Source organism: Sapajus apella, unplaced genomic scaffold (genome assembly GCF_009761245.1).
Source record: "Sapajus apella isolate SASKATOON/1434 unplaced genomic scaffold, GSC_monkey_1.0 scaffold1, whole genome shotgun sequence".
Taxonomy (NCBI): domain Eukaryota; kingdom Metazoa; phylum Chordata; class Mammalia; order Primates; family Cebidae; genus Sapajus; species Sapajus apella.
Window position 1 is genome coordinate 56,490,650 of NW_022436941.1, and position 22,473 is coordinate 56,513,122.

The 22,473-nt window shown below is 36.6% G+C and overlaps 1 protein-coding gene across 4 annotated transcripts in view; it reads left to right on the plus strand.

Moving 5' to 3' along the window:
* HAPLN1 (hyaluronan and proteoglycan link protein 1) overlaps positions 1–22,473 on the plus strand; it is an 84,565-nt gene that overhangs the window by 38,064 nt on the left and 24,028 nt on the right. For 2 of the 4 annotated variants that reach the window (XM_032276682.1, XM_032276686.1), the window contains exon 2: positions 10,365–10,490. In XM_032276682.1, the coding sequence (XP_032132573.1) occupies positions 10,391–10,490 (100 nt within the window). In that variant the 5' untranslated portion in view covers positions 10,365–10,390. Of the gene's footprint in view, positions 1–9,528; positions 9,768–10,364; positions 10,491–22,473 lie in introns of those variants that run through there. The other 2 variants (XM_032276685.1, XM_032276675.1) reach the window with 2 other exon arrangements.

The following is a 22,473-nucleotide window of genomic DNA, read 5'->3' on the forward strand; positions in this document are numbered from 1 at the left end:
GCTGTTCCTCTCCTCTTAACTTTGTCAGTACTCACCCAGGAACTCTGCCACCTCTACGCTGGCAGAGTTCATAAAACTTCACAAAACCATGATCACGTTTGAAATTAAAAAAAAAAAAAAAAAAAAAAAAAAAACTCGGGGAACTATGTATTGGTAACTCTAGTTATGGGAATTTGGAGCCAGGGTAAACACGAGGATCTGTGAGAGAGGTGTAGAGCCAGTAATTTTGTAGTATTTAGAATATTGTAAAACCTGAGACTTATTATACCCAGCTTCCCTCATTGTTAGGATAATAGTGCCCATGTTGTTATGTAATTTACTCATGTATGATTATTTAGTTCTGAGTCAATAGCAAGACTGATACTTATATAAAAGTTTTAAATGCCATTGCTCTTCATAAAAGAAAGCTACAAATTGTGTAGATATTTTTGAAGACTAGTAGTCAGTTCTAGCCAAGATTCTATGCCTATAAAGGTTAAATGATTTTGTGTGTTTTCAGGATGGACAAATTCCCCAGCCAAAGAAGTTGTAAATGAGAATGCTTTAGTTCTAAAAGCTTAAAAGACACCTTCAAAGATCATTCTAATTTAAAAACCTATTAGGATAAATTCTTGGGCTATATCCTACATCACAAAACCAATTTGGAGACTCAATTTAATGAGCTTAGCTGTCAATATTTGCTAAGTTAATTATAAGATATTATATTTTCCCTTTTTTGAGCTGTGTAGACACAGCCCTTTTGGCTGGAACACACTTTGTTACTTATAAATCAATGAACTGAATTCTGATGAGGTCATGTTTTGACGTAGGATGGGGACAAATAGTAAACCTTCTTAAGGATCTTGGAAGATACCTGAAAAGAGGCAGCCAAAAAAGATGAGGACTGACTACATGAAGTACCCTGGAAAGAATGGACATTTCTGCTGCTAAAAACCATGAATACATTTATTTCTATTTGTATTATGACAGTATAATTAGATACCACAATAAACCAATGATCATAAAACTTTCCATTGTATGTAGTCAAAAATCAGAGTTGACACGTATTTTAAATCTTTCTATACCTTCTCAGAGTCTGGTCACTATTTGAAATACATGTGAGTTGCCTGATTCTTGTTGTTCATTAACTACTTTAGAATGACACATGGGTTGCACTAGTGAGCTTAATGTTGGATTTTGCAATATGTAGAAAACTTGTTGCTGCCACATTTATTATGGCTCCAAAGATGTCATATAGATGATTTGCAGTGGTATTTTTAGATCCACTGTTAATGTAATGTGTAACTGACAGCTGTTGAAATTTTGAACTTTTAAAGAGATATTAAAATTTTTAATGAAACAGAATCTTAAAATATTGTTTTGCTGGCTCAACTAGAAACATTTTCTAATGCATTTAGTTGAAAGTGATGTAATAATCAATTTCCTTCCCATATAAACCTTACTGCTAGAAATTTTATTTTAAAAATTCTTGTTTCAAATAATAAAACCTATAACTACAAAGTTTGTATTCATTTAGTTGTGTGCACATGAGCTAGAGTCAAAACTCATTTTTATATAACCTACATTTAAAAGCAGTTCTAAAGCTTCTTAATTTTATTCATATTTGCACATGATAATATGAAGAGGACAGTTGCTGTATATTTTTCAAATGATGTATAGCGTGGGCAACATAGGGAGACCTCCGCTCTACAAAAAATCAAAAAATTATCCTGGTGTGGTGACACATGCCTGTGGTCCCAGCTACTTGGTGAGCTGCTGTGGGAGCATCACTTGAGCCCAGGGTGTCCAGGCTGCAGTGAGCAGTGATCGCACCACTGCACTCCAGCCTTGGTGAGAGAGACAGACCCTGTTTCAATAAAAAATTAATTAATTAATTTAAATAAAATAATATAAAAGAGTAATTTTAAATGAGAGCTGTTTTATTTGTTTTTGTTCATTTCTGTATTTGTGCTTGATAAGAAACAATGAGATAGCAATCTAAGCTGTTGATAAGTCCCAGAACATTTCTTTAGAATGTTTTATACAAAATTTTACATAGTTGATTAAAAGGGGCCTTCTGATCACTTTAAAATGTCTCCGTTTAGGTTCATCCTATTTAAATTGCAATTCACTAGAGAATTAGTCATGTATACCTTTGTAGAATTCTTAATTTAGTGCCAATTCCTTATCAGTGTTCAAAATTAATTTATTATTACTGATAATAATGATTCATTTGATTTTATACATTAAGGAAAATATTTTAAAGGTTTAATTTATATTATTTAATATAATGCTTTGTTATTGATGCTACTCAGATTTTTTATCATAGAATCAAGAATGAGTGAATCTATAAAATGATGTCTCTCCTATATGAGTATGTCTAACAAGCATACCCATTAAAGAGTATTTATTATGAAGCCAATATACCATGGCAGCATTTAGCATATTTAACCACAAAGAAATTATGAATTTGCCTGAGAAATGGCAGCATTGCTCATTTATATTCTGACAGATTTAATTGTCTTAAGAATTGTTCATGAACTGATTTTATTTTTGATGATCTTTATGTATAGCGATAGAACATGGATGTCCTCTTCTGCAGCCTGTGAAAGATGCATTTTAATAGCATCACAATGTAATATTCATACTGGTTGTCTAGTTTTTAGTGTTCTATGGTAAAATTATGATTTTACGGCATTAAAAAGTAGGATCAGTTTTCCAGAGATAAACACAGGGAAAAATAAGAGGTTTATTTCCTTTTAATGTCACCATCATCATCAAAATTTATTGCTTAATATTTATTTATTAACTTTCTCTACCATCTGGTCCAGAAACAGACTGTTAATTATGGAACACATGCCCATAAAAACCTATATGAAGTCTCACATAACTGAAAAATTTTTGAGTAGATAGTGAGAATACTACAGCAACATGCTACATACTATCTGTAGGTATTCCAGACTTTTAGTTACTCAGAGGCAAGAAATATGTGGTCCTTGCATTTATTAGTATGTGTATGTACTGCTTTCCCCACATACCCTAAATATTTGATGAAAGGCTGCAGACATTAACATTATAAACACAAAATACAATGTGTGCTTTTGCTCAGATATGCGTTTTATAATTGTTTTAGAAAAATCAATAAACAAACAAAACAACTGCAGAATTCACTTAAAAAGCTGGTTTTGGAGAAGTCTAACCCCCATCTCGAGGATTATCTAAAGCAGGTTCTAAGGCACCAGTGAACAGCTTGAGCAAATGCACTTCATTAGGTGAAGGATTGCTGAGTTTGCCCCAAACTCTGTCAATATTCCTTGAGAGAGAGCTACTAAAAAGCAACAGCCAAAAACAGTAAGTAAATTAAATTTCTACTAAACAAGCATTATTGATATTACTTCTTTGAAAATCCATGAATTTATTTGCTGACGAGGACAGTCCTAAAATGCATCCTAAGTAGAAGATCTGGTATCTCCAGTAAGAAAAAAATTAAATCATAGTAATAACAACGAACATAGAGGTTGGACATTTGACATCAACTCTTTTAATTGACAGATAAAAAATATTTGACCCTAAAGCAGTTGAATGACTTCTTCAGGAGTCACACAGCTAAAAAGTGGTAGATGAAGAATGAAACTAAATTCTCCCTTTCCTCCACTGGACCCATTGCCAAATTTCCCCATATCCCCAGAATAGCTCCAACTTACATGTTACTGTTTCCCTAGTATAGTAGTATTTATCCTGTTTACTCTGTGCCTGGTTCGATGATAAGTAATCCTATGACCACGTCAAATAGCAAATAATGTAATAAATATGAAATGTAGGGAAAAGAGAAAAGAAGGAATTATATGAGTGGACCAGAAAGATTTGGAGGTGATGGATAAATAAAAGCATGAAAGTAAAACAAGAGAAATGTTAGAAAGATAATTGAAAATTTAGGGGGTGGGGAAACAGGATAGAAACAGGCTGATTTCAAAACATGGAGGAGAAAAAGAAATATAAATTATTCATAAATTTAAGAATGCAGGTTTCTGAGTCACGAGGAGTCTAGGTTCTGCCTCCCATGTTTTATATGCATGGTACAAATTCATGATTAAATGAGATTTCTGAGATATTTAATTAGAAAAGAAACCACAAGCAAATTGTGGAAATATTCACAGCTAAGTGATACTCCAAAAAGCAGTCATTTTAAAATGACTTGCTCTAAATCTAAGCAGTTTCTATGTAAGTGGCTAAGGCATACTTAGAGATTCCTTTAGCAATAACTGCAGGCATTGGCAACCTAATAAATATTAAACTGAAATATGTGTCTTTATATCACTCAAATATGGTGGTATATATTGCACCCATAAAAGACTGGAAGTCCATGGTTGACTTGCTCATTTTTCTGCCACTGAATCTTTTTCTCCATTCCTGGCCAAATCTTTGCAAGAAAAACTTGACATTAAATTCTGTAACAAATGTTATTCTTAGAGAAGCCATGTTAAGAAGTTTTTGGACCTGAGAATTGTAATTCAGTCTTCATTTTGTTATGGTGTTTGACTTCTTCAAACTTAGAGGCAGTGTGCCAAATATTCACCATTTATTATTCCTTTGCTACTTTTTTATTGCCCGTCCTCTTATCTTTGAGTAGTCTTTTCTTCCTCTTTATTTCTCCTCTCTTAAAATCCCCTATATCTTCTTTCTGTTTTCTACTCCATTTCTACCCAATTTCCATTATCCTTTGATAATGAGCCCATAAGGGCAGTCGTGTTGGCTTCAGAGAAGAACAGCAGGTCCAGAGAGATGCTTTCAGGGACCTGCACCGTCCTGCTGAAATCATCCAAAGTCCACAGCCAGTGTTAGACATTTCTGAGATTGTCAGGAAAATGACAATTATCCTAACCTTAGAGAAAATAAAATATGGCAAATAACCTTTGTTAACGACAAATATATTGTGTAAGTTGTTAACCATTTGTGGATGAGACTCTTTCTGATTATATATATCTGCCTTAATTCTTACAAATGTAGCAACAATATATAGAGTTTGTAAAATAAAAACACTCATCTGCCTATTATTTTTAGAAAATAACTAATATGTTATATGCATTCCTTTACACTGTTTTAAAGTAACATTTTTAGTTAAAACACACACACACAGAGACACAGACACATGTGTACTGTAGATAAAAAGGAAAATGAGGAAAAGTGGAGAGAGGAGAAATGAACATAGGCAGGGCTTTATTTCCAAGAATGGGGTAGCCTCAGAAGCTCAAACCCACACACAGATGAAGAATACCCAGTAATCTTAAAAACTTAGACCACTGGTTCTCAAATTTGAGCATACATTGGGATCACTGAGGGGGGAGGAGATTGCTAAACACTGATGGCTGGGCCCCCTCCCCTAGAATTTCTGATTCTGTGTATCAGAGGCCCAGGAATTTCCATTCTCTAACAGTTTCCAAGTGCTGCCGCTGCTGGGAAGTGACTCCTGAACTCATTCCAAATAGCAGATTTATGGAGGATTTCATCTGTCTCTGAGATGAAGATGTCCTTGAATTGCTATTTTTCTCACATTTATCCATAACAATCGATCAAGTTTGAGGGTGTTCATACCAATTTAATAACAATACCTTAGTCTTTGTGGGGTTTTGTTTTGTTTTGTTTTGAGACGGAGTTTCACTCATGTTACCCAGGCTGGAGTGCAATGGCGCGATCTCGGCTCACCGCAACCTCTGCCTCCTGGATTCAAGCAATTCTCCTGCCTCAGCCTCCCAAGTAGCTGGGACTACAGGCATGCGCCACCATGCCCAGCGAATTTTTGTGTTTTTAGTAGAGATAGGGTTTCACCATGTTGACCGGGATGGTCTCGATCTCTTGACCTCGTGATCCACCTGCCTCGGCCTCCCAAAGTGCTGGGATTATAGGCATGAGCCACTGCACCTGGCCAGTCTTTGTGGTTTTTATACTTGCTCATGAATACTTTTAAAAAAGGGAGAAGTTGTCATTATTTCTATGTTGTAGGTGAAAAATTGAGAACTGATGTATTCGTTGTGAGATGCAGAATAGCGCTCACTTTTCTTCCTTCTGGTCTATGATTTTTTCCCAGGTTGTCAGATTGCCAAAGGAACATGCCAAGGGTAGAGGAACAATAGGCTGCCCATGTCCAGACTGAAAGCTCACTGCAGTGAAAAGGTCCTTGGCTGGACATCCGGTCCAGGGCATCAGAAAAGCATTTTAGCTGACTTGGTAGCTTGAACTTTCACAGAACTATGCAATATGACAAGGAAAATTCCAGCTTCCATGAAGGAGTTGTAAGACTGGCTAGGAGAGAACTGACAGCACTCGTCAGGGGACCCAGGACAACAATAATGGTAGTTGAGAAGGCATCTCTGGGGTCACACTGCCCAGGCTACCAGCTCTTTGCTGTTCATGCTGTGTACCTCACCACCCTAAGACTCCACTTCTAGAACTGTAAAATGTGTCTAACAACATACCTCAACTGAGTTGTTCTGAAAAATAACAGGTCAGTGGGTGAAGGCCAGTGCCTAGCTTGTGATAGCAGTTCAGGGAGTATGCAGTGTTAGCTCTCAAGGCACATAAAGCAGCAGACATGCCTTTCACTTGGTTGTGTCTCCCCATTACCTAATATGATAATGATAATGTAGTAGACTCTTATGAAATAGCAGTTGATCATCTTGGTATGAGACTGTTGATATTAGTATATCTGCATTTCTATCAAACTATTACTCTTTCATGTTGAATAAGATATATTGCTTCTAAACTGTGGCTCAATTATCAACAAAGCAGGACTGTAAAATGACATTCCTAGCATCTGTCTTTGACTACGAACATAGATATTTCAGTCTGGATTCATCTTGAAGCTGGCTGCTTGGGCTTCAAGATTTGTAAGGCTGTGAAAAGAGATCTTCAATGTGTGACTTGCAGGTGAACTGAGTGCAGTAATTCAGGAGTTAATAATAGCTGGTTGTGTAAAAGTCTCCCAGATTGTCTAAATTTTAACTCACATCAAAAACTGCGAATTTTTACCTTAAAAAACCTAGACATTGAGAGGAGGCATGATTACAAAATGCAAATAAGCAGGACTCAGATTCGCTCACTCACATGACCACCTACCATGTCTGAGCTGTCCTTTTCTACTGGGACCCGCACACAAACCCCTGGCACAGCCCTTGATCTCAATGGCCTCAGTCTGGTGTGCAGCACCTTGTTTTATATACCTCATTGCTCAGACACCTGAAAACTGTGACCCTAAAGTACACTTTTCTACTTTCATGTCTACCGATGAGATGGTTGTTTTGCTTGCCAGGGTAACAAAGATAATTTCCAGTCTCACCTACCTGGATTGCATTGATGCCAGCACAGGGTACTCCAAAGTATTCCCTGATAGAGGCCTCAAATCACAAAGTACTGTACTTGACCGATATACCTGAATTATTTTTTTCTTTGTTGGGGTGGAGTCTTACTCTGTTGCCCAGGCTGGAGTGCAATGGTGCCATCTCGGCTCACTGCAACCTCCGCCTCCCGGATTCAAGTGATTCTCCTGCCTCAGCTTCCTGAGGAGCTGGGATTACAGGTGTCTGCCACCACACCCGGCTAATTTTTGTATTTTTAATAGAGACAGGGTTTCACCATGCTGACCAGGCTGGTCTCGAACTCCTGACCTCAGGCAATCCACCTGCCTTGGCCTCCCAAAGTGCTAGGATTACAGGCATGAGCCACCACCCCCAGCCTACTTGAATTTTTCAAAGATGGTATGTATCTATCTTTCTGTGTTTGTGTATCATACTCTGTATATGTGTGCACACACGTGAGTCACCAAGACTTTGTTCACGGTGCCAGAGTGGTATTATAAATGAGGTAGGGCAAATCATGTTAAGAAAAATACCATCTGACTGCCTTTTCAATATGTAAATCTTGGGAAAAATATTTATTTTTATATATAACACAAGTCAAAGTTTTAAATTATAGTAGTTGAAAATTAAGGAACTTGAATTTAAAAAGGCAACAAAAGAGCAAATTAAATATGCTTGAAGGTAAATACAAACTTTGCCACTTCCTAGGTGTGTACCTTCCAGCAAGATTACTGTCTGTATCCCAAGAAATGGAAATATTTGTCTTACATTGTTGTTTTAAAGAATGCATGAGCCATTGCAGACAAAATGCTTTCACGTGGTACTGGCGAACAGTAGACACTCCATGGAAAGAAATTATTTTTATTATTGGTTATTCCCTCTACTCCCTCACAAACGCTCAGGATGTTTGCAATTTTAAATTAGGCTGTTGGACAGTCAATACTTTAACTCATTAGAATAAACCTTTAGCGGTATAATTTTAAATACTGTGGTAGGGAATTAAAGGAGATATATCGATATATATGTCATATATTTTTTAAATGAATGAAATTCAAGGCAGCTGAAGTGGTAGGATGCGTAACTCCACCCTAGTGTGTGTATCATACGTAACTCCCGATAAATTATACTATACATGCACACTAATGTGAAAACTTAGCAAACTGCCCACTTCTGCTCATCTTGACACCTCATCTACAATATCTCCCGTATTTGATTATTAAATTATACACTTTCTTTATACTCTCTCCTTTACAATGCCCCCTTCTCTGATTCCTGTTACAAGCAGAGAGCACCTCACACCTCTGGTACTGTTTGCCTATTGTTTCATGTTTGTGTATACAGTTATCTCAATTATATTCCAAACTCCAAAAGGTCACCTTTATATTTGCTCACCCAAAGCACAATCCTGGGCTGAAAAGAGGTAATATTTTAAGCTGTAATCCTATGGACAAAAGTCAGTGACTACAAACAAACACATAGGCATTTCAAAGTGTTCTTAGAGGGACAGGGAAGTGAACTTCTAAAAATAAGATTTGTAATTCAGGTATAATTTTGAAGCTAACATTCTTGGTTTCCTGGACAAGTAAATTTTGCAGTTTGTTTGCTTATCCACCATCTTCTTTCTGTGATATAAGAAAGAAAAAGAAAAACTTTAAAGCAAACGTGAAAGACTAAACCCACCCGCATCACAGTAGTGCGAATTTTCACAGGGGAAAGTGCAGAGACATATTTTAGACTCAGAAGAGACTTGGGGAACTTCTGTGAATAAGTGAATTAGGTTCTGGAGTAGAGGCTTGCCTACTAGGACCTCCAGGAACAGACTCAGAGCTCTTTAATAAATATTCCAGGGAATCAGGCTTTCTTGGAAAAAACAAATTAGTGTGAGAAGCCAGTGCTGTGCAATTTCAGTTTTAAAAATAGCCAGTATTGTTAAGGCTGCTGTGTGCATGAGAGAAAAAGAAAGCCCTTATTAATTTTTGTGTCAGCTCCCACATTAAAACCGAGACGCTCCACTGAAAGTCTTGCCTGGCAAATACTGCAAAGGTTATAAGGTTCATATCACTAAGAATCACTTTTGGTCCTTCCAATGACCAACTTTTGGGAGGGAAGAGGTTATGTCCCCTTTTATCACATCGGTCTTTTAATAAAGGATAGGCAAGTGATGGTTCTGCCTCTTTCACTTAGGACTAGAGCTGTGCCTGTTTCAGCTTTTCATTTGCCTAATTGCCCTGGGAGGCTGGCAGGGACGTTCCCTGCAGCCGAGGCTCTGCTGACTGCAGAGACCCTACCTGGCACTCCAAGTTGGTGCGTCAGCCTTTTAGGTTGAAATGAATGAAAAATCAATCAGGATGACTGCAGTGGTAGCGTACACAACTCTAACCTAGTTTGTTCATAATTTTCAACTATTCACCATAGACCCAAGCAGTATTTAAGATGGTAAGTGAATCTGTAACAAATGTGCTGCTTCTGCTTAATCGGGCACTTTTTTTTTGTCCTCTTTTCTGTTTGGAATGAGCAAGTCTAACCTGCTTAGGAAGCCACATGTAAATGTGACATGAATGATGATGTCAGGTTTCACGCAAATATTATTTGCCCTGGCTTCAGATTCAGTTTCTAATTAGACCAAGTGATAAATTCTCATGTAGAGATATAACACATTGCTGTTTTATTAACGTATGCTGCAAATTCAGAGGCTTAAATTTTTTTAAGAGTCTGTTTATGTTTTTGTCACATCTCTTTGTTACTTGCTGTAATTCTCTGTATCAAAACTACAGTGTTTTAAATTTCTAGATTTACAATTCTGCAAAGATAGAGTTAAACACTATTTGGACCCTGGCTACATGATGGTAGCTGGAATTGTTCAAAGCTGCCGTCTTCAGCTCTCAAAGACAGCCACAGTCACTTTCTGAACAGATTGGGTTAAATATTTTTACAGACCCATTCTATGATGATAAGGCGGTAATAAGTTGTGCAGTGCAACACTCCAAAGGGTTCCAAATCTCACAAGCCTCTTTGTATGTGATGCTCTCACAGTGAAGAAGATTCTTTGGGCTATAAAGATGAGGAGTCTACTTCTTCTGGTGCTGATTTCAATCTGCTGGGCTGATCGTCAATCAGACAACTATACTCTGTATCATGACAGAGTTATTCACATTCAAGGTAAGGAAACGCAGCTTCTCTTATCAAAGTCTAATTAATTTCAAGTTACTTAGATTCGAGATGCTGGGTTAGTGTTTCTTAATTTTAGTTCTGCTTCATTGACTTTTTCTTTTCCTTTCTGCTAATTGGTTAAAGTGTTCCCTGGCTTTTGAATACTATTGAATTACAGTAGAGTTAAGAATTGGGGACAATTAAAGTTGAGTAGCTTAAGAATGTCCAGCTGCAGTGAATTGGTATAATCGTTCAAGGCTGTTAAGTGCAGTCGCTATCTTCAAGAAAAATGAAGGGCATAAAGTTCATTTAAATGCAAGTCAGAGGGAGGAAATAGAAAGTAAAACAGGATACAAGGTTATTTTGTTAGAGTAAATTGTTTAATCATTAAGAGAAGCAATATAAATAAAATGAAAATTAAACAAGCTATTGAACAGGAGAAAGGAGCTTACCCTATTACAATCTCCTTCTCCTAAGTAAAGCCTTAGCTCCTATAGACCAATACATTGCCCCTGCACATTTCTGTTCAGCTCAGCTGAATGCTAAGCCTGAAAGCTGTAGCAAGGTTTGAGGCTGCAGTATAATGCAGCTCTTTCCTCAGTCCCAGCTTCAGATGAGGGACATCCTGCATTAAGAAAGCTGAGACTTATGCAATAAGAGGAACTGTTCTCTCCTTGTCCTTGGATGCTGAATAATTAAAACAGGAATATAGAACAGTTTAAACACATGATGATAATTTTAGATAAACTCAGTTGTGGTAACAGAGGCATGATAAGTTTGCTAAGAGACATAAAACTCTAAGTTGTATCTTCAAGGTCAAAAGTATAGTCTCAGTAAACTGCATTCACTGTGAAAAGTATGACTTGTGAAGGTCAAATCATAGTGTAAATCTATCTAGAAGTATTTTCCTGTACATACTATGACTACCAAAATAGAATTCTGAATTTGTCTACGTCTAGCTATTTTAGACACATCTCTTTTAGTTTTGTTTGCTTCCAACAGCTTTAGTTTTTCTCTGTTGAACTGAGAAAAGAAATTGTATAATCATAATTTTACTCTGCAAGCTGCTGACTCAGCTGTTTCCTTAATATGTAGTAGAATCAGAGCTGTTTCCGATGACCATATGATATTTACACATAGAGATTTCTAATGAAGAATAATACCCTTTTACTTTCTAGTGACAGAATTCGGTTCAGCCAAAAAAGTAATACCTAGTAATTATCAATGATACCAGTTTTACATCCAATGCAATATAAACTTAAGCTGTGGTTTCAAGTTATTAGATGACAGATACCAAAGTTGTATTATAAACTGTGTACAAACCATTTAATCAAAATTGCACTCAGAGTATGAGAATAGTATTTTTTAAATGTGCTAACATTTGAAAAATTACTCCTATAAGTCAGACTTAAGTTAGCGAGAAAAACTTCTGTTACCTCAGCTTTCCCATTCTCATCTCCTCTATTGAAACTTAGTGCAAAGGAATTTCTGACCAAGAGTATCAGAATTATCAGCGTATTTGCATACACTGTCCAAATTTTTAAAAAGGCTCGATAGTCCACTTCATTTTAATTGTAAATTCATATTCTTAGAAAGTGCAGGCTTGCCTCGAAGAGTTGCTAAAGAGCTTTCAAGTAATAGAGCTATATTTGGCTTGTGGAAATTTAATGCTGAAATGTGATTTGGGTCATAGGATTATGATGTTATGTCCATAAACCAAATACTGTTCTCATTACTTTTTTCCCCAATAATATTTTTTTGTTATAGCATTCAGATTGAATTTTCAAATCTCATAGTCCTTCAGAGAAACTGCTTCCAAGTGACCTGCCATAATTCCAGTTGTCTTTTACAATGCAAAAATAAATCAGATAGCACAAGAATCAACAAAGCAGATTACTTACTTGCTTCGTTACTTACTTGAAATACTGCATATTTTCTTATATTTAAAACTTTGATTTATAAAACATAGCCCAGAAGGAATTTTAGGGAGCTGAAATCCTAGCAGATTTTTTTGAACAATTTAGTCAGATGGTTAAATTAGCTATCTCAATCTGAAATTCTTGAATGGTACTGATAAGCAGTATGAGCTTCTGTTAGTGACAGAAAATAGTTGAAAATTCATGTTACTGTAAAAGCATCTTCCCTCTCTCCCATTTTTGATAAAATTTCTATTTTTGTACTCCAAGTTCCCAAGGTCTGAACGATATTGGAAAAATAGTGCAAATCATCCTCCAATTCTTCTTGGCTGCCTTGATACAGACATTCAACATGTTAATGATACATTTTTGAGTTCCATGTTTATGAGTTAGCTAATTGTTTTTCTGAAGGCTTCCTCATAGTTTTGTTGCACACGATTTTATAGAGATATAGGCACACACAAAAAAAATTTAATCTGGATTAAAAAAAAAAAAAAAGAAAAAAAAGGCAGATGGCCGGGAAAGAAAATAGCAAGTGTGGACCCTATGCAAAGTATTTGTAGTGAAAAACATTTTTCTGGTAATGGAAAATAAATCTCTCCCAGCTCCCCACGGAGAAAGACTTAGCTTTAGATACAAATTTCACATGTACTAATCTATTTCCTTTAACTTTTCATTGAAATAATTTGGTCATACAGGAAAGCAAACTTCATTTATCCACAGTCCACTAAAAAGATGCAATCAAGATGTTAGCTTGTATATAACACACTGTCCTGAATGTAAGCAATAGTTATTTTCTCAAATACTTCTACAGGAAGAGGGTTCACTGTTAATACCCTCTCTATACTCTAAACCAATGGATTTTGTTCCTCATGTCACAATGTGGCTAGTTTACTTTTAAATCCTTTGAAACTTGAGACCATTAGGAAGAGTTTTATATGGAGAACCAAATCACCCAGAAAGAATAGTATTTATAATATTTGTATCAGGTCCAAAAACTTTTGTGTAGACTTTCAACTATGAGTAGAATTTCAGAGATGATGAATGTATTTTTTTTAAATACAACTTTCTAGAAGACATTTACAGATAGCAGAGACATTTTATGACCACTTGCCCATTAACCAATAGCTGCTTGACCTTCTCAAGGTCAGAGTCAGTGCTTCCTGCCTGTGGTGTTCAAGCAGAGGTCTTCTGATAACAAGTTTGAGTCTTTCCTGTAATGCCACTAACTAGCTTGGACCTTGGAAAATTTAGTTAATCTCTCTAAATCCCAGTTACCTCATCTGTAAAATTGGGCTTACTGCCTGCTTATTCCATAGAGCTTTGTGAGAATTAAATGAGATAATATGTAGAAAGTGCTTAGTACAGTGCCTGGTTCCCAAGAGCCAATAAGCTATCCAGGTAGTTGTTATCATTATGTTTATTGCTTCCTCCCTGTTATGGAAAATTGATTTTTAAACAGAAAACAGACTACAAATACTGGTCAAAAAAAAAAAGATCACACTTTTCAAAGTACATTTGTTAACAGAACCATGTCATCGCCTTAGTTCTAATGAAGTAAACATCTTATAAGTTCCTTTCTTTGCCTTCTTTAATTTTACAATTTATAATTTCCTCATTCATATTATTATTATTGTTATTATTATTTTTGAGATGGAGTCTCACTCTGTCACCCAAGCTGGAGTGTAATGGCTCAATCTCGGCTCACTGCAACCTCCACCTCCCAAGTTCAAGTGATACTTCTACCTCAGCCTCCCAAGTAACTGGGATTACAGGTGCCTGCCACTATGCCTAGCTAATTTCTGTGTTTTTAATAGAAACACAGAATTTGTTTATGTATATGTAATATACATATGTAATAGAGACATATGTAATAGAAATACATATGTCTCTATGGAATAGAGACATATGTATATTACATATATGTATATTACAAATATGTAATAGAGACAGGGCTTTGCAATGTTGGCCAGGCTGGTCTCAACTCCTGACCTCAGGTGATTAGCCCACCTCAGCCTCCCAAAGTGCCAGCATTACAGGTGTGAGCCACTGCACCCGGCCTCCCCATTCATATTAAATATTATCTTATCATTTTTACTTTCCTGGTAGAAACTAAAGTTTTCCAAACATAAGTAATATTTTCCCTTAATATACTTACTATGTGAAAACAGATCCACTACTTTAAATTTTTGTAAAGAAGAACAAGAGGAAATCCCAGAAGTGAAAATTGTGCCCTTCTCCTTAATAAGTAAAAGTAATTGCACTTTTGTCAACAAATAAAACAAGTAGATTTGCTTAAAGAAGAAATTGCCAGAGGTTTATGTCTGTAAGTAGAAAAAAATAATGTCCATCCAGAACCGCTGGCAGAAGTGCACAGTCCTCTCTCAGCTTCCCCGTTCCCGTGCCTGGTGTGTCTCCTGAACCCTCCTCCCCTTCTTCAAATCTGGCTCAGTCCTCACATGGGCTTCCTGCTAACATGCCTCCCTCCCTCATCAGATTGTCTCTCAGCTTTGTAACTAACTCCAATTATATAGCAGTGCCAGACACATAGCAGGTGCTTGATATATGTTTGTTGAATAAGTGAGTGAACAAATGAATGAAAGATGCAATGAGATACTTCCTTTTTTTTTTTTTTTTTTGAGATGGAGTTTTGCTCTTGTTGCCCAGGCTGGAGTGCAATGTGCCATCTTGGCTCACCGCAACCTCCGCCTCCTGGGTTCAAGCGATTCTCCTGCCTCAGCCTCCTAAGTAGCTGGGACTATGGGCATGCGCCACCACACCTGACTAATTTCGGATATTTAGTAGAGATGGGGTTTCTCCATGCTGATCAGGCTGGTCTCGAACTCCTGACCTCAGGTCATCCACCTGCCTCGGCCTCCCAAAGCACTGGGATTACAGGTGTGAGCCACTGCACCCAGCCAAGATACTTCTAAATTGTCACTACCATAATGAGCATTTGTTAAATGCTGTGATATCGCTGGCATTTAGCAGCACATGGCACATTGCATGCACTTAACGAACTAGATGACTGCTTTCACTCCATAATGTTGGCGTAAGCTAAATCATAGCTCACACAATTTTAAGAACTTAAAAGGACTTTGGTAGAGATTGTCTAGACCACTCTTCCAATTCACAAATGAAGAGATCAAGACTCAGCGCTTTGCATTGCTTGTCCCAGGCTACCTGGCTGATAAAAGTTCGTTTATCTGTTTAACCCCTTCCTTTTCTGGGCTAATTTCTTACCTTTTTAATGAAGTCATCCTGACTACTGCAATCGTCCCCTTCTGGTACCCTAATATCTCTCACCCTTCTTTTCTTTCTCTCTGTAACACTGACTGTATACTCAACTTATTTTTATGTAATTGTTTGTCTTCTGTCTCTACCTCTAGAATATTCAACAGCTTCATGAAGGCAGGAATCTTTGATGCATCCCAGTCACATAAACCCAGTAACTGGCACATAGTAGGTGATCAATATATGTTTGCTAAATAAATCCAGGACCAAATCCAGTTTTTTTGTTGTTGTTGTTGTTTTCTAATCAAGTCTGATTCAGTCTTTCCAAATCCCAGGAAAATATTTTCAATTCATGAAATAAGAAGCAGCAGATGAATAAGAGAACTGTGCATTTGGGGAACAAATTTTGTTTGGTCTTGTGCATGGCTCCTACACAGCATGCAGCATCTGATACTCCAGCAGAGTCCACCAAAGACAGTGCAGCAATTTTCCTCATGCATTTGTGCATCTTTGAAGAGTATTGGATTTACGTTTGGTCACTGCAATACTATCCTGTTCCTTATGTAATAACTGCAGAGTTGGGATTTGGTGATACAGAATGTATCACAAGGAGTGGGCAAATTTAATAATGTATGATCACAAACCATCTGCAGAGCCAAAGTTTAATGGGAGAACTGGATACGGGTTACTCTTGTCTTAATTTTCTCTCTCCCACCTAAAACTCATGTGAACTCTCTGAGTCTGTTTGGAAAAGTTAAATCAATTCACTTGTATCTTTTTGAGGCAGAATATGTTATTGGCAGCCACCAATGCAAAATCTACAAATGCCGGGAAAAATATATACAAATATTTTATAAATCACAGGTGGAAATATATATATATATATACATATATATATATATATATATATATATACACACATACACTGTTAATATCCTATCTAAAAGCTAATAGCTATAAACATCAGAGAATTCCATCATGGAATTATAAAAATTAGCATATCATCCATATTAGATAACTAAATCTAAAACTTTGTTTCAATTTCCCAGGGGGGCATGAAACAAAAAATGACAATAAGAACGTACTGCATTAAACATAGGCTTGCCATTTGACCAAACTTAGCATATCACCATATTGATATAATAAATGAGCTCAAAAGCAAAGAACAATAGTATATATGTAGGAATATACATACATATGTAAAAAAACTCATATTACACTCATGCATATATACACCTACAGACAACTCACTTATTCAACAAATATGTTAGGTACTTATGTAGAGGCATTAGAGATGCAGTGACAAAAACATACAGTCTCTGCTTTCAACAAGCTTATAGTCTAGCGAGAGAAACAGTCATTACTAAGAATAAAGAGCTATTAATCATGGTAACAGAAATATATTATTTTCTTACCAACTTTGCTTCTGTCAGTATGCATAATTGCTAGTCCATGTCCTAGTCTTCTTTGCATTTGTGTGTCCTTTTGAGAAAACTGAATTCAGGCATTTGCTGAACATTGGCCACCTCCATGCAAAACATTGGGTTATTCTCTGTGGAAATATAGACCATCTCCTCAATGTGCTTGCTGACAATATTATCAAGACAACAAGCAAGCAAGAAAAAATAAAATAAGTGTTAAATAAAGGTGAAAACGTAGAGAAAAGAGTAGTTACCAATCTAAAAGAACTTACTATTTAGAACTTTGAACCATAGCCATTAAATTTTTAATCACTTAATAGAGCTGAACTCATAAAATACATCTTCAGACTATTTCTAAACTTGATAATTGAAAATGTAGAAAGCTGAATTCTATGTTAAGAATAACTATCTATTAAAACTATACAGTTCTATAATATTTCCAGATATAAAGCTTATATTGAATAATCTTTTCAGGTAGCAACAAATTCATACTAAACCAACGTTGCTTTCTCTGTTCCATCCTTTGTGCTGAAATCATCAGAGTATGTGTGAAGCCAATGATTATTTGGAAACTCTCTCAAATGCCAAGAAAACCCCATTAAATAGTGAGGTCTTTCTCTTTGGTTGCAGCTCTGCAAGAATCTTGACTCAGCTAAAGCACTGACTATAGCTTAATGGCTTAGTGTTACAGTGATTTCAATATGATGATTCTCTCATTTTACCAAATATCAAGATATAATAGCTTTAGATTTCTTTATTGACTATGCTCTTTATTTGAAGTGGAAAGTGGAAAATTACCATTTTAGAAGGGTCTTTGGAATGCAATCACCAAAATGCTAAGAAATTAGAATATACAATAAAGACGTTATCAAACTAATAGTATCTAGGGAAGAAATAAAAATTTTAAAGCAATATTATTTCAAAATGAAAACATTAAAAACATAGGAAATTATCTGAAATAAAATTACTTCAAAAATATTTTTGTATTTTGTGTTGTCACAATATACTAGCCCTAGACTTGTCTGCCTTCAGGAATGATTATCAAGTAGTCAGTACAAATGGTATCATTTTAATCTTGGTTTAATTCAGCATGTTGGTTACTTGACTTCATTGTTAGTCAGTGACTAGTCACCACATGTCTAAGGTGTATGAAATAACTTTTTACATGCTCAGGGATTGTGCTGTGGTGTGTATTGAACAAAATAAGTAAGAATTCTCCCTACCTTTTCCAAACATTGTCAACTCAAAAGAAAAAGACATTTTGGATTTAGAAAACCCAGAAAGGCCATAATCCATCATGTGTAAAATGAATGAAATATTTTAAAACAAGAAGCATTTTACTAGGCCGGGTGGGGTGGCGGCTCACGCCGGTAATCCCAGCACTTTGGGAGGCCAAGGCGGGAGGATCGCAAGGTCAGGAGATTGAGACCATCCTGGCCAGCATGGTGAAACCCTGTCTCTACTAAAACTACAAAAATTAGCTGTGCGTGGTGGTGCACGCCTGTAGTCCCAGCTACTTGGGAGGCTGAGGCAGGAGAATTGCTTGAACCCAGGAGGTGGAGGTTGCAGTGAGGCAAGATCGTGCCACTGCACTCCAGCCTGGCGCCTGGCGACAGAGAGAGACTCTGTCTCAAAAAAAAAAAAAGAAAAAAAAAAGAAGCATTTTACTACAGTCAAGTGTGGAGATAGGCAAAGAAATGGGAACAAAGTAGAGTCCTATCTTATTTCTAAAGAGGATTGAAAGTTTAAAATAAAAATGCCTTTGAAAACATACCTTTGAAGGGAGGAGATTTCCACATCTAGCTGATTCTATTTGAAATGCTGCTTGCCTCCCTGTTTTAGCTTGTTCCTGGAAAGCATTGGAAATTATGTTTGTCTTTTTGGGTCAGAGTTACTGAGGGTGGAGAAAGAGCAGGTGAAAGGAAAGACATGTAAGTCAAAGATATGTGTAATGTAGCCTTACACATTATAAGTTATATGACATAAATTTATTTTTTTGTTAGATGACAATATTTGTTCAGAATGATTTCGTGATTATCTGTGACTAATAATGTTGCTAGCAAAAAATAATGAACACTTATACAAGGCTTTTTGTTCCCTATTTTTTATTTATTTATTTATTTTGCTTTTTGCTTTCTTCAGCACAGAGAGGTAAATTACAAAGTTTTAAATTTTCAAATTTTCTTCTCCAGTATTATATGGGTTATGAACAATTACTTCTTACTTTCTCTTGAAAAGTGTTGTCAATTATGCTGTCAGGCATTAAATCTACAAAAATCTACATATGATTATTTTTATGTCCTCATTTTACTTTGTCTTTTATTACAATCGTTAACAAAGGGTTTTAATTAATACCTTAAAGTTCCAAAGCACTGAAAAGCTGATTAGATAGTTAATGCTTCATTTAAATGTTTCCATATAAACAGAATACCTCATTCTAACAGATGTATAAAGTAACAGCATTTTATAGACTTCCTACAATACATTAAAATCAAAATGTGTTCCAAAATTCAGCTTCTTGAACTTCAGTCTTTTTTCTTATAACTCATTATTTGGCCTATTTATACAATTGAATAAATAAATGAAACAAATGTCCATATAAACAATAAATACAAAAGTGTTTTTTTGGCCAGCCATGGTGCCTCACACCTATAATCCCAGCACTTTGGGAGGCCAAGGCAGGCAGATCACTTGAGGTCAGGAGTTCAAGACCAGCCTGGCCAACATGGTGAAACCCCGTCTCTACTAAAAATACAAAAATTAGCATGCCTGTAGTCTCAGCTGCTTGGGAGGCTGAGGCAGGAGGCGGAGATTACAGTTAGCCAAAATTGCACCACTGCATTCCAGCTTTGGCAATACAGTGAGACTTGAGCTAAAAAAAATAAAAAAGTGTTTTTAAGGGAAAAAAGATTATGAGAGACAGTACTGAGGGTGCAGTGGATTCAGTGGTGTTCATTTGCTATTGAGGACGAGTATGGGGAGGTGCCCTCTAAGCATGAACCTCAAGCTGAGACCTGAATAATGAGTGGGAGACAGTTAACATCAAAAACCAGGCAGAGCATTCCAGGTAGAAAAAGCAAAACAATACAAATTCCCTGAGACTGGAATAAGCTTGTTGCTTTCAAACCAAAAGAAGTCCAACAGACTGCAGCCTGTCAGAGAGGAGGTTGTGGTAGCAGGAAGTAGGCAGGAGGCAGACCACAGTACTGTATAAGTGGTCCAGAGTACAGAGTTCAGGCTTCATTCAAAATCATTTGAAAATGTTTAAAAGGTTTGAGCAAGGGGTGACATAATATGCTTCACATTTATAAAAGACCATGTGAATAATGGATTATGGTATGCCAAGAGGAAAGGCGAGTCTACCTTTTAGGAGGATCTTGAGATAGTTCAAGTAAGAAATCATGGTGGCAGGGACCAGGATGATAGCAATAGAAAAAGATGGAGATGAACCAATCTGGAAAAAAAAAAAAGTGAAGGAAGAAATGGCAGCAATTATTGATAGATTGGACGTGGGAATTAAGGGAAACAGACACATCAAGCTCAGATGCTAGAGTTTGGCATGAACCAAAGGATGGATGATGCAGGCGTAAGCTCAACTGAGAAAGACTGAGAGAACAGATTTGGGTGAGGGAGGGGGACTCAAGTTAGTTATTTGGCATTCAATGTAGGACCAACAGGAAGATGGGCTTACTATTTTCATGCTCAGGAAGAAGTATAATGCGAGAATGTTTTGGAGTCGTCAGCACATAAGTAGTATTTATAACTATGGGACCAGATGAGATCACCTAGGAGGGGGGATATGCAGACAAAGGGTAGGAGACAGACCTGGTGTGAGTTTTGAAGACCCTCAATACCGACAGGTGGGATAAAGGAAAATGCAGAGGTCACATATTCACTTCCCAGAGTCTGAACCTTGATCACTGATATGTGGAATTACTTTTCTCATATGATTTTGAAAAAATTTAATTGCAAGCATTTGAATATAGGAGAATTTTGCGTTAAAAATTGCATTTCTAGCCTCTATTGAAAAATCCAAAGGCTTGCTATTTTTCAGCCTTTGCCCTCACAGGACTGTATCCTTGGAAACCTGTACCTGCTGTCTGGTTAGAATGGGGCATGTACTCCCCAAATAGATACAGCCTTTTCCATTCTTTATCATCCTTATCATGCCCAGGTGCTCTCTTCACTCCCCTCAGCCTTGCCCACCTGGGCATTTGTGTTTGATTTATCTTTTGCTTTGTTTCAGCACTCAACTTATTACCTGACCCATTGTAGGCTATTGATTCAAATTGTTTATTAGGTAAAAAAAATCAAAGTTCCCTTTTTATCCTCTGTTTCCTCTGGGATTGTCTCCCGTGATGGTATTATCTTGATGTCTTCTTTACTAAGTGAAGATATTAGCCTTATCACTGTATAAAATTAACAGTGTCATTCTACAAATTACAAATCACTTAACCTTACGCTTCACCACAAAGTGGAAGTGGTCTGAGCAGAGACAAGTAGAGTTGAGCTCTACGCCTTTACCACATCAAGGCACATTTCCAGTAATTAAGGAGTGGTAGATAATTACAGCCTAATGAAGAAGAATGACTGGTGCTAATGCTTTGGTTTCTCCATATCCTTTGAAACAAAGCTCTAAGATAGTTAAAATCCTAGAGAGTATGTTGATATTAAGAATGTCACTCAACATATTACTGAAATATTCTAATTTTATTTCATTGTTTTGTTCTTTAATCACTCTATAATTATGATAACCTGGTTTGTTTTTTCTAGGTCTAAAAAAAAGAATTAAATCCTAGTTATTTATCCATAAATCTTTGATAACACAGATAAATTTAAATTCTGGAAATTATTAACCAGAGCAGGCAACTCTAAGTTGACAAAGATACTAAGATTATTACTTCTATAACGTTACCTCAAAATTAACAATGACAACAATAGTAATAAATTAATATTAACATTTAAAGTCACTTAGTATGTGTATTTCTCATTGAAAAAAAGTGCATTACCTGGGTCATCTCATGGAATACTCACCACAACATGGTGTAAAGATGGTTAACCAGCCAGGTGAGGTGACTCACGCCTGTAATCCCAGCACTTTGGGAGGCCGAGGCGGGCAGATCACCTGAGGTCAGGGGTTTGAAACCCACCTGGCCAACATGGCGAAGCCCCGTCTCTACTAAAAATACAAAAATTAGCGGGGAGTGGTGGTGGGTGCTTAAAACCCAGCTACTTGAGAGGCTCAGGGAGGAGAATCGCTTAGACCCAGGAGGCAGAGGTTGCAGTGAGCCAAGGTTGTGGTGGCAGTGAGCCAAGATTGCACCATTGCATTCCAGCCTAGGCAACAAGAGCGAAACTCCATCTTAAAAAAAATTTTTTTTAAATGATTAACCTCCTAAATTGGGAGAAATTACATAGGTT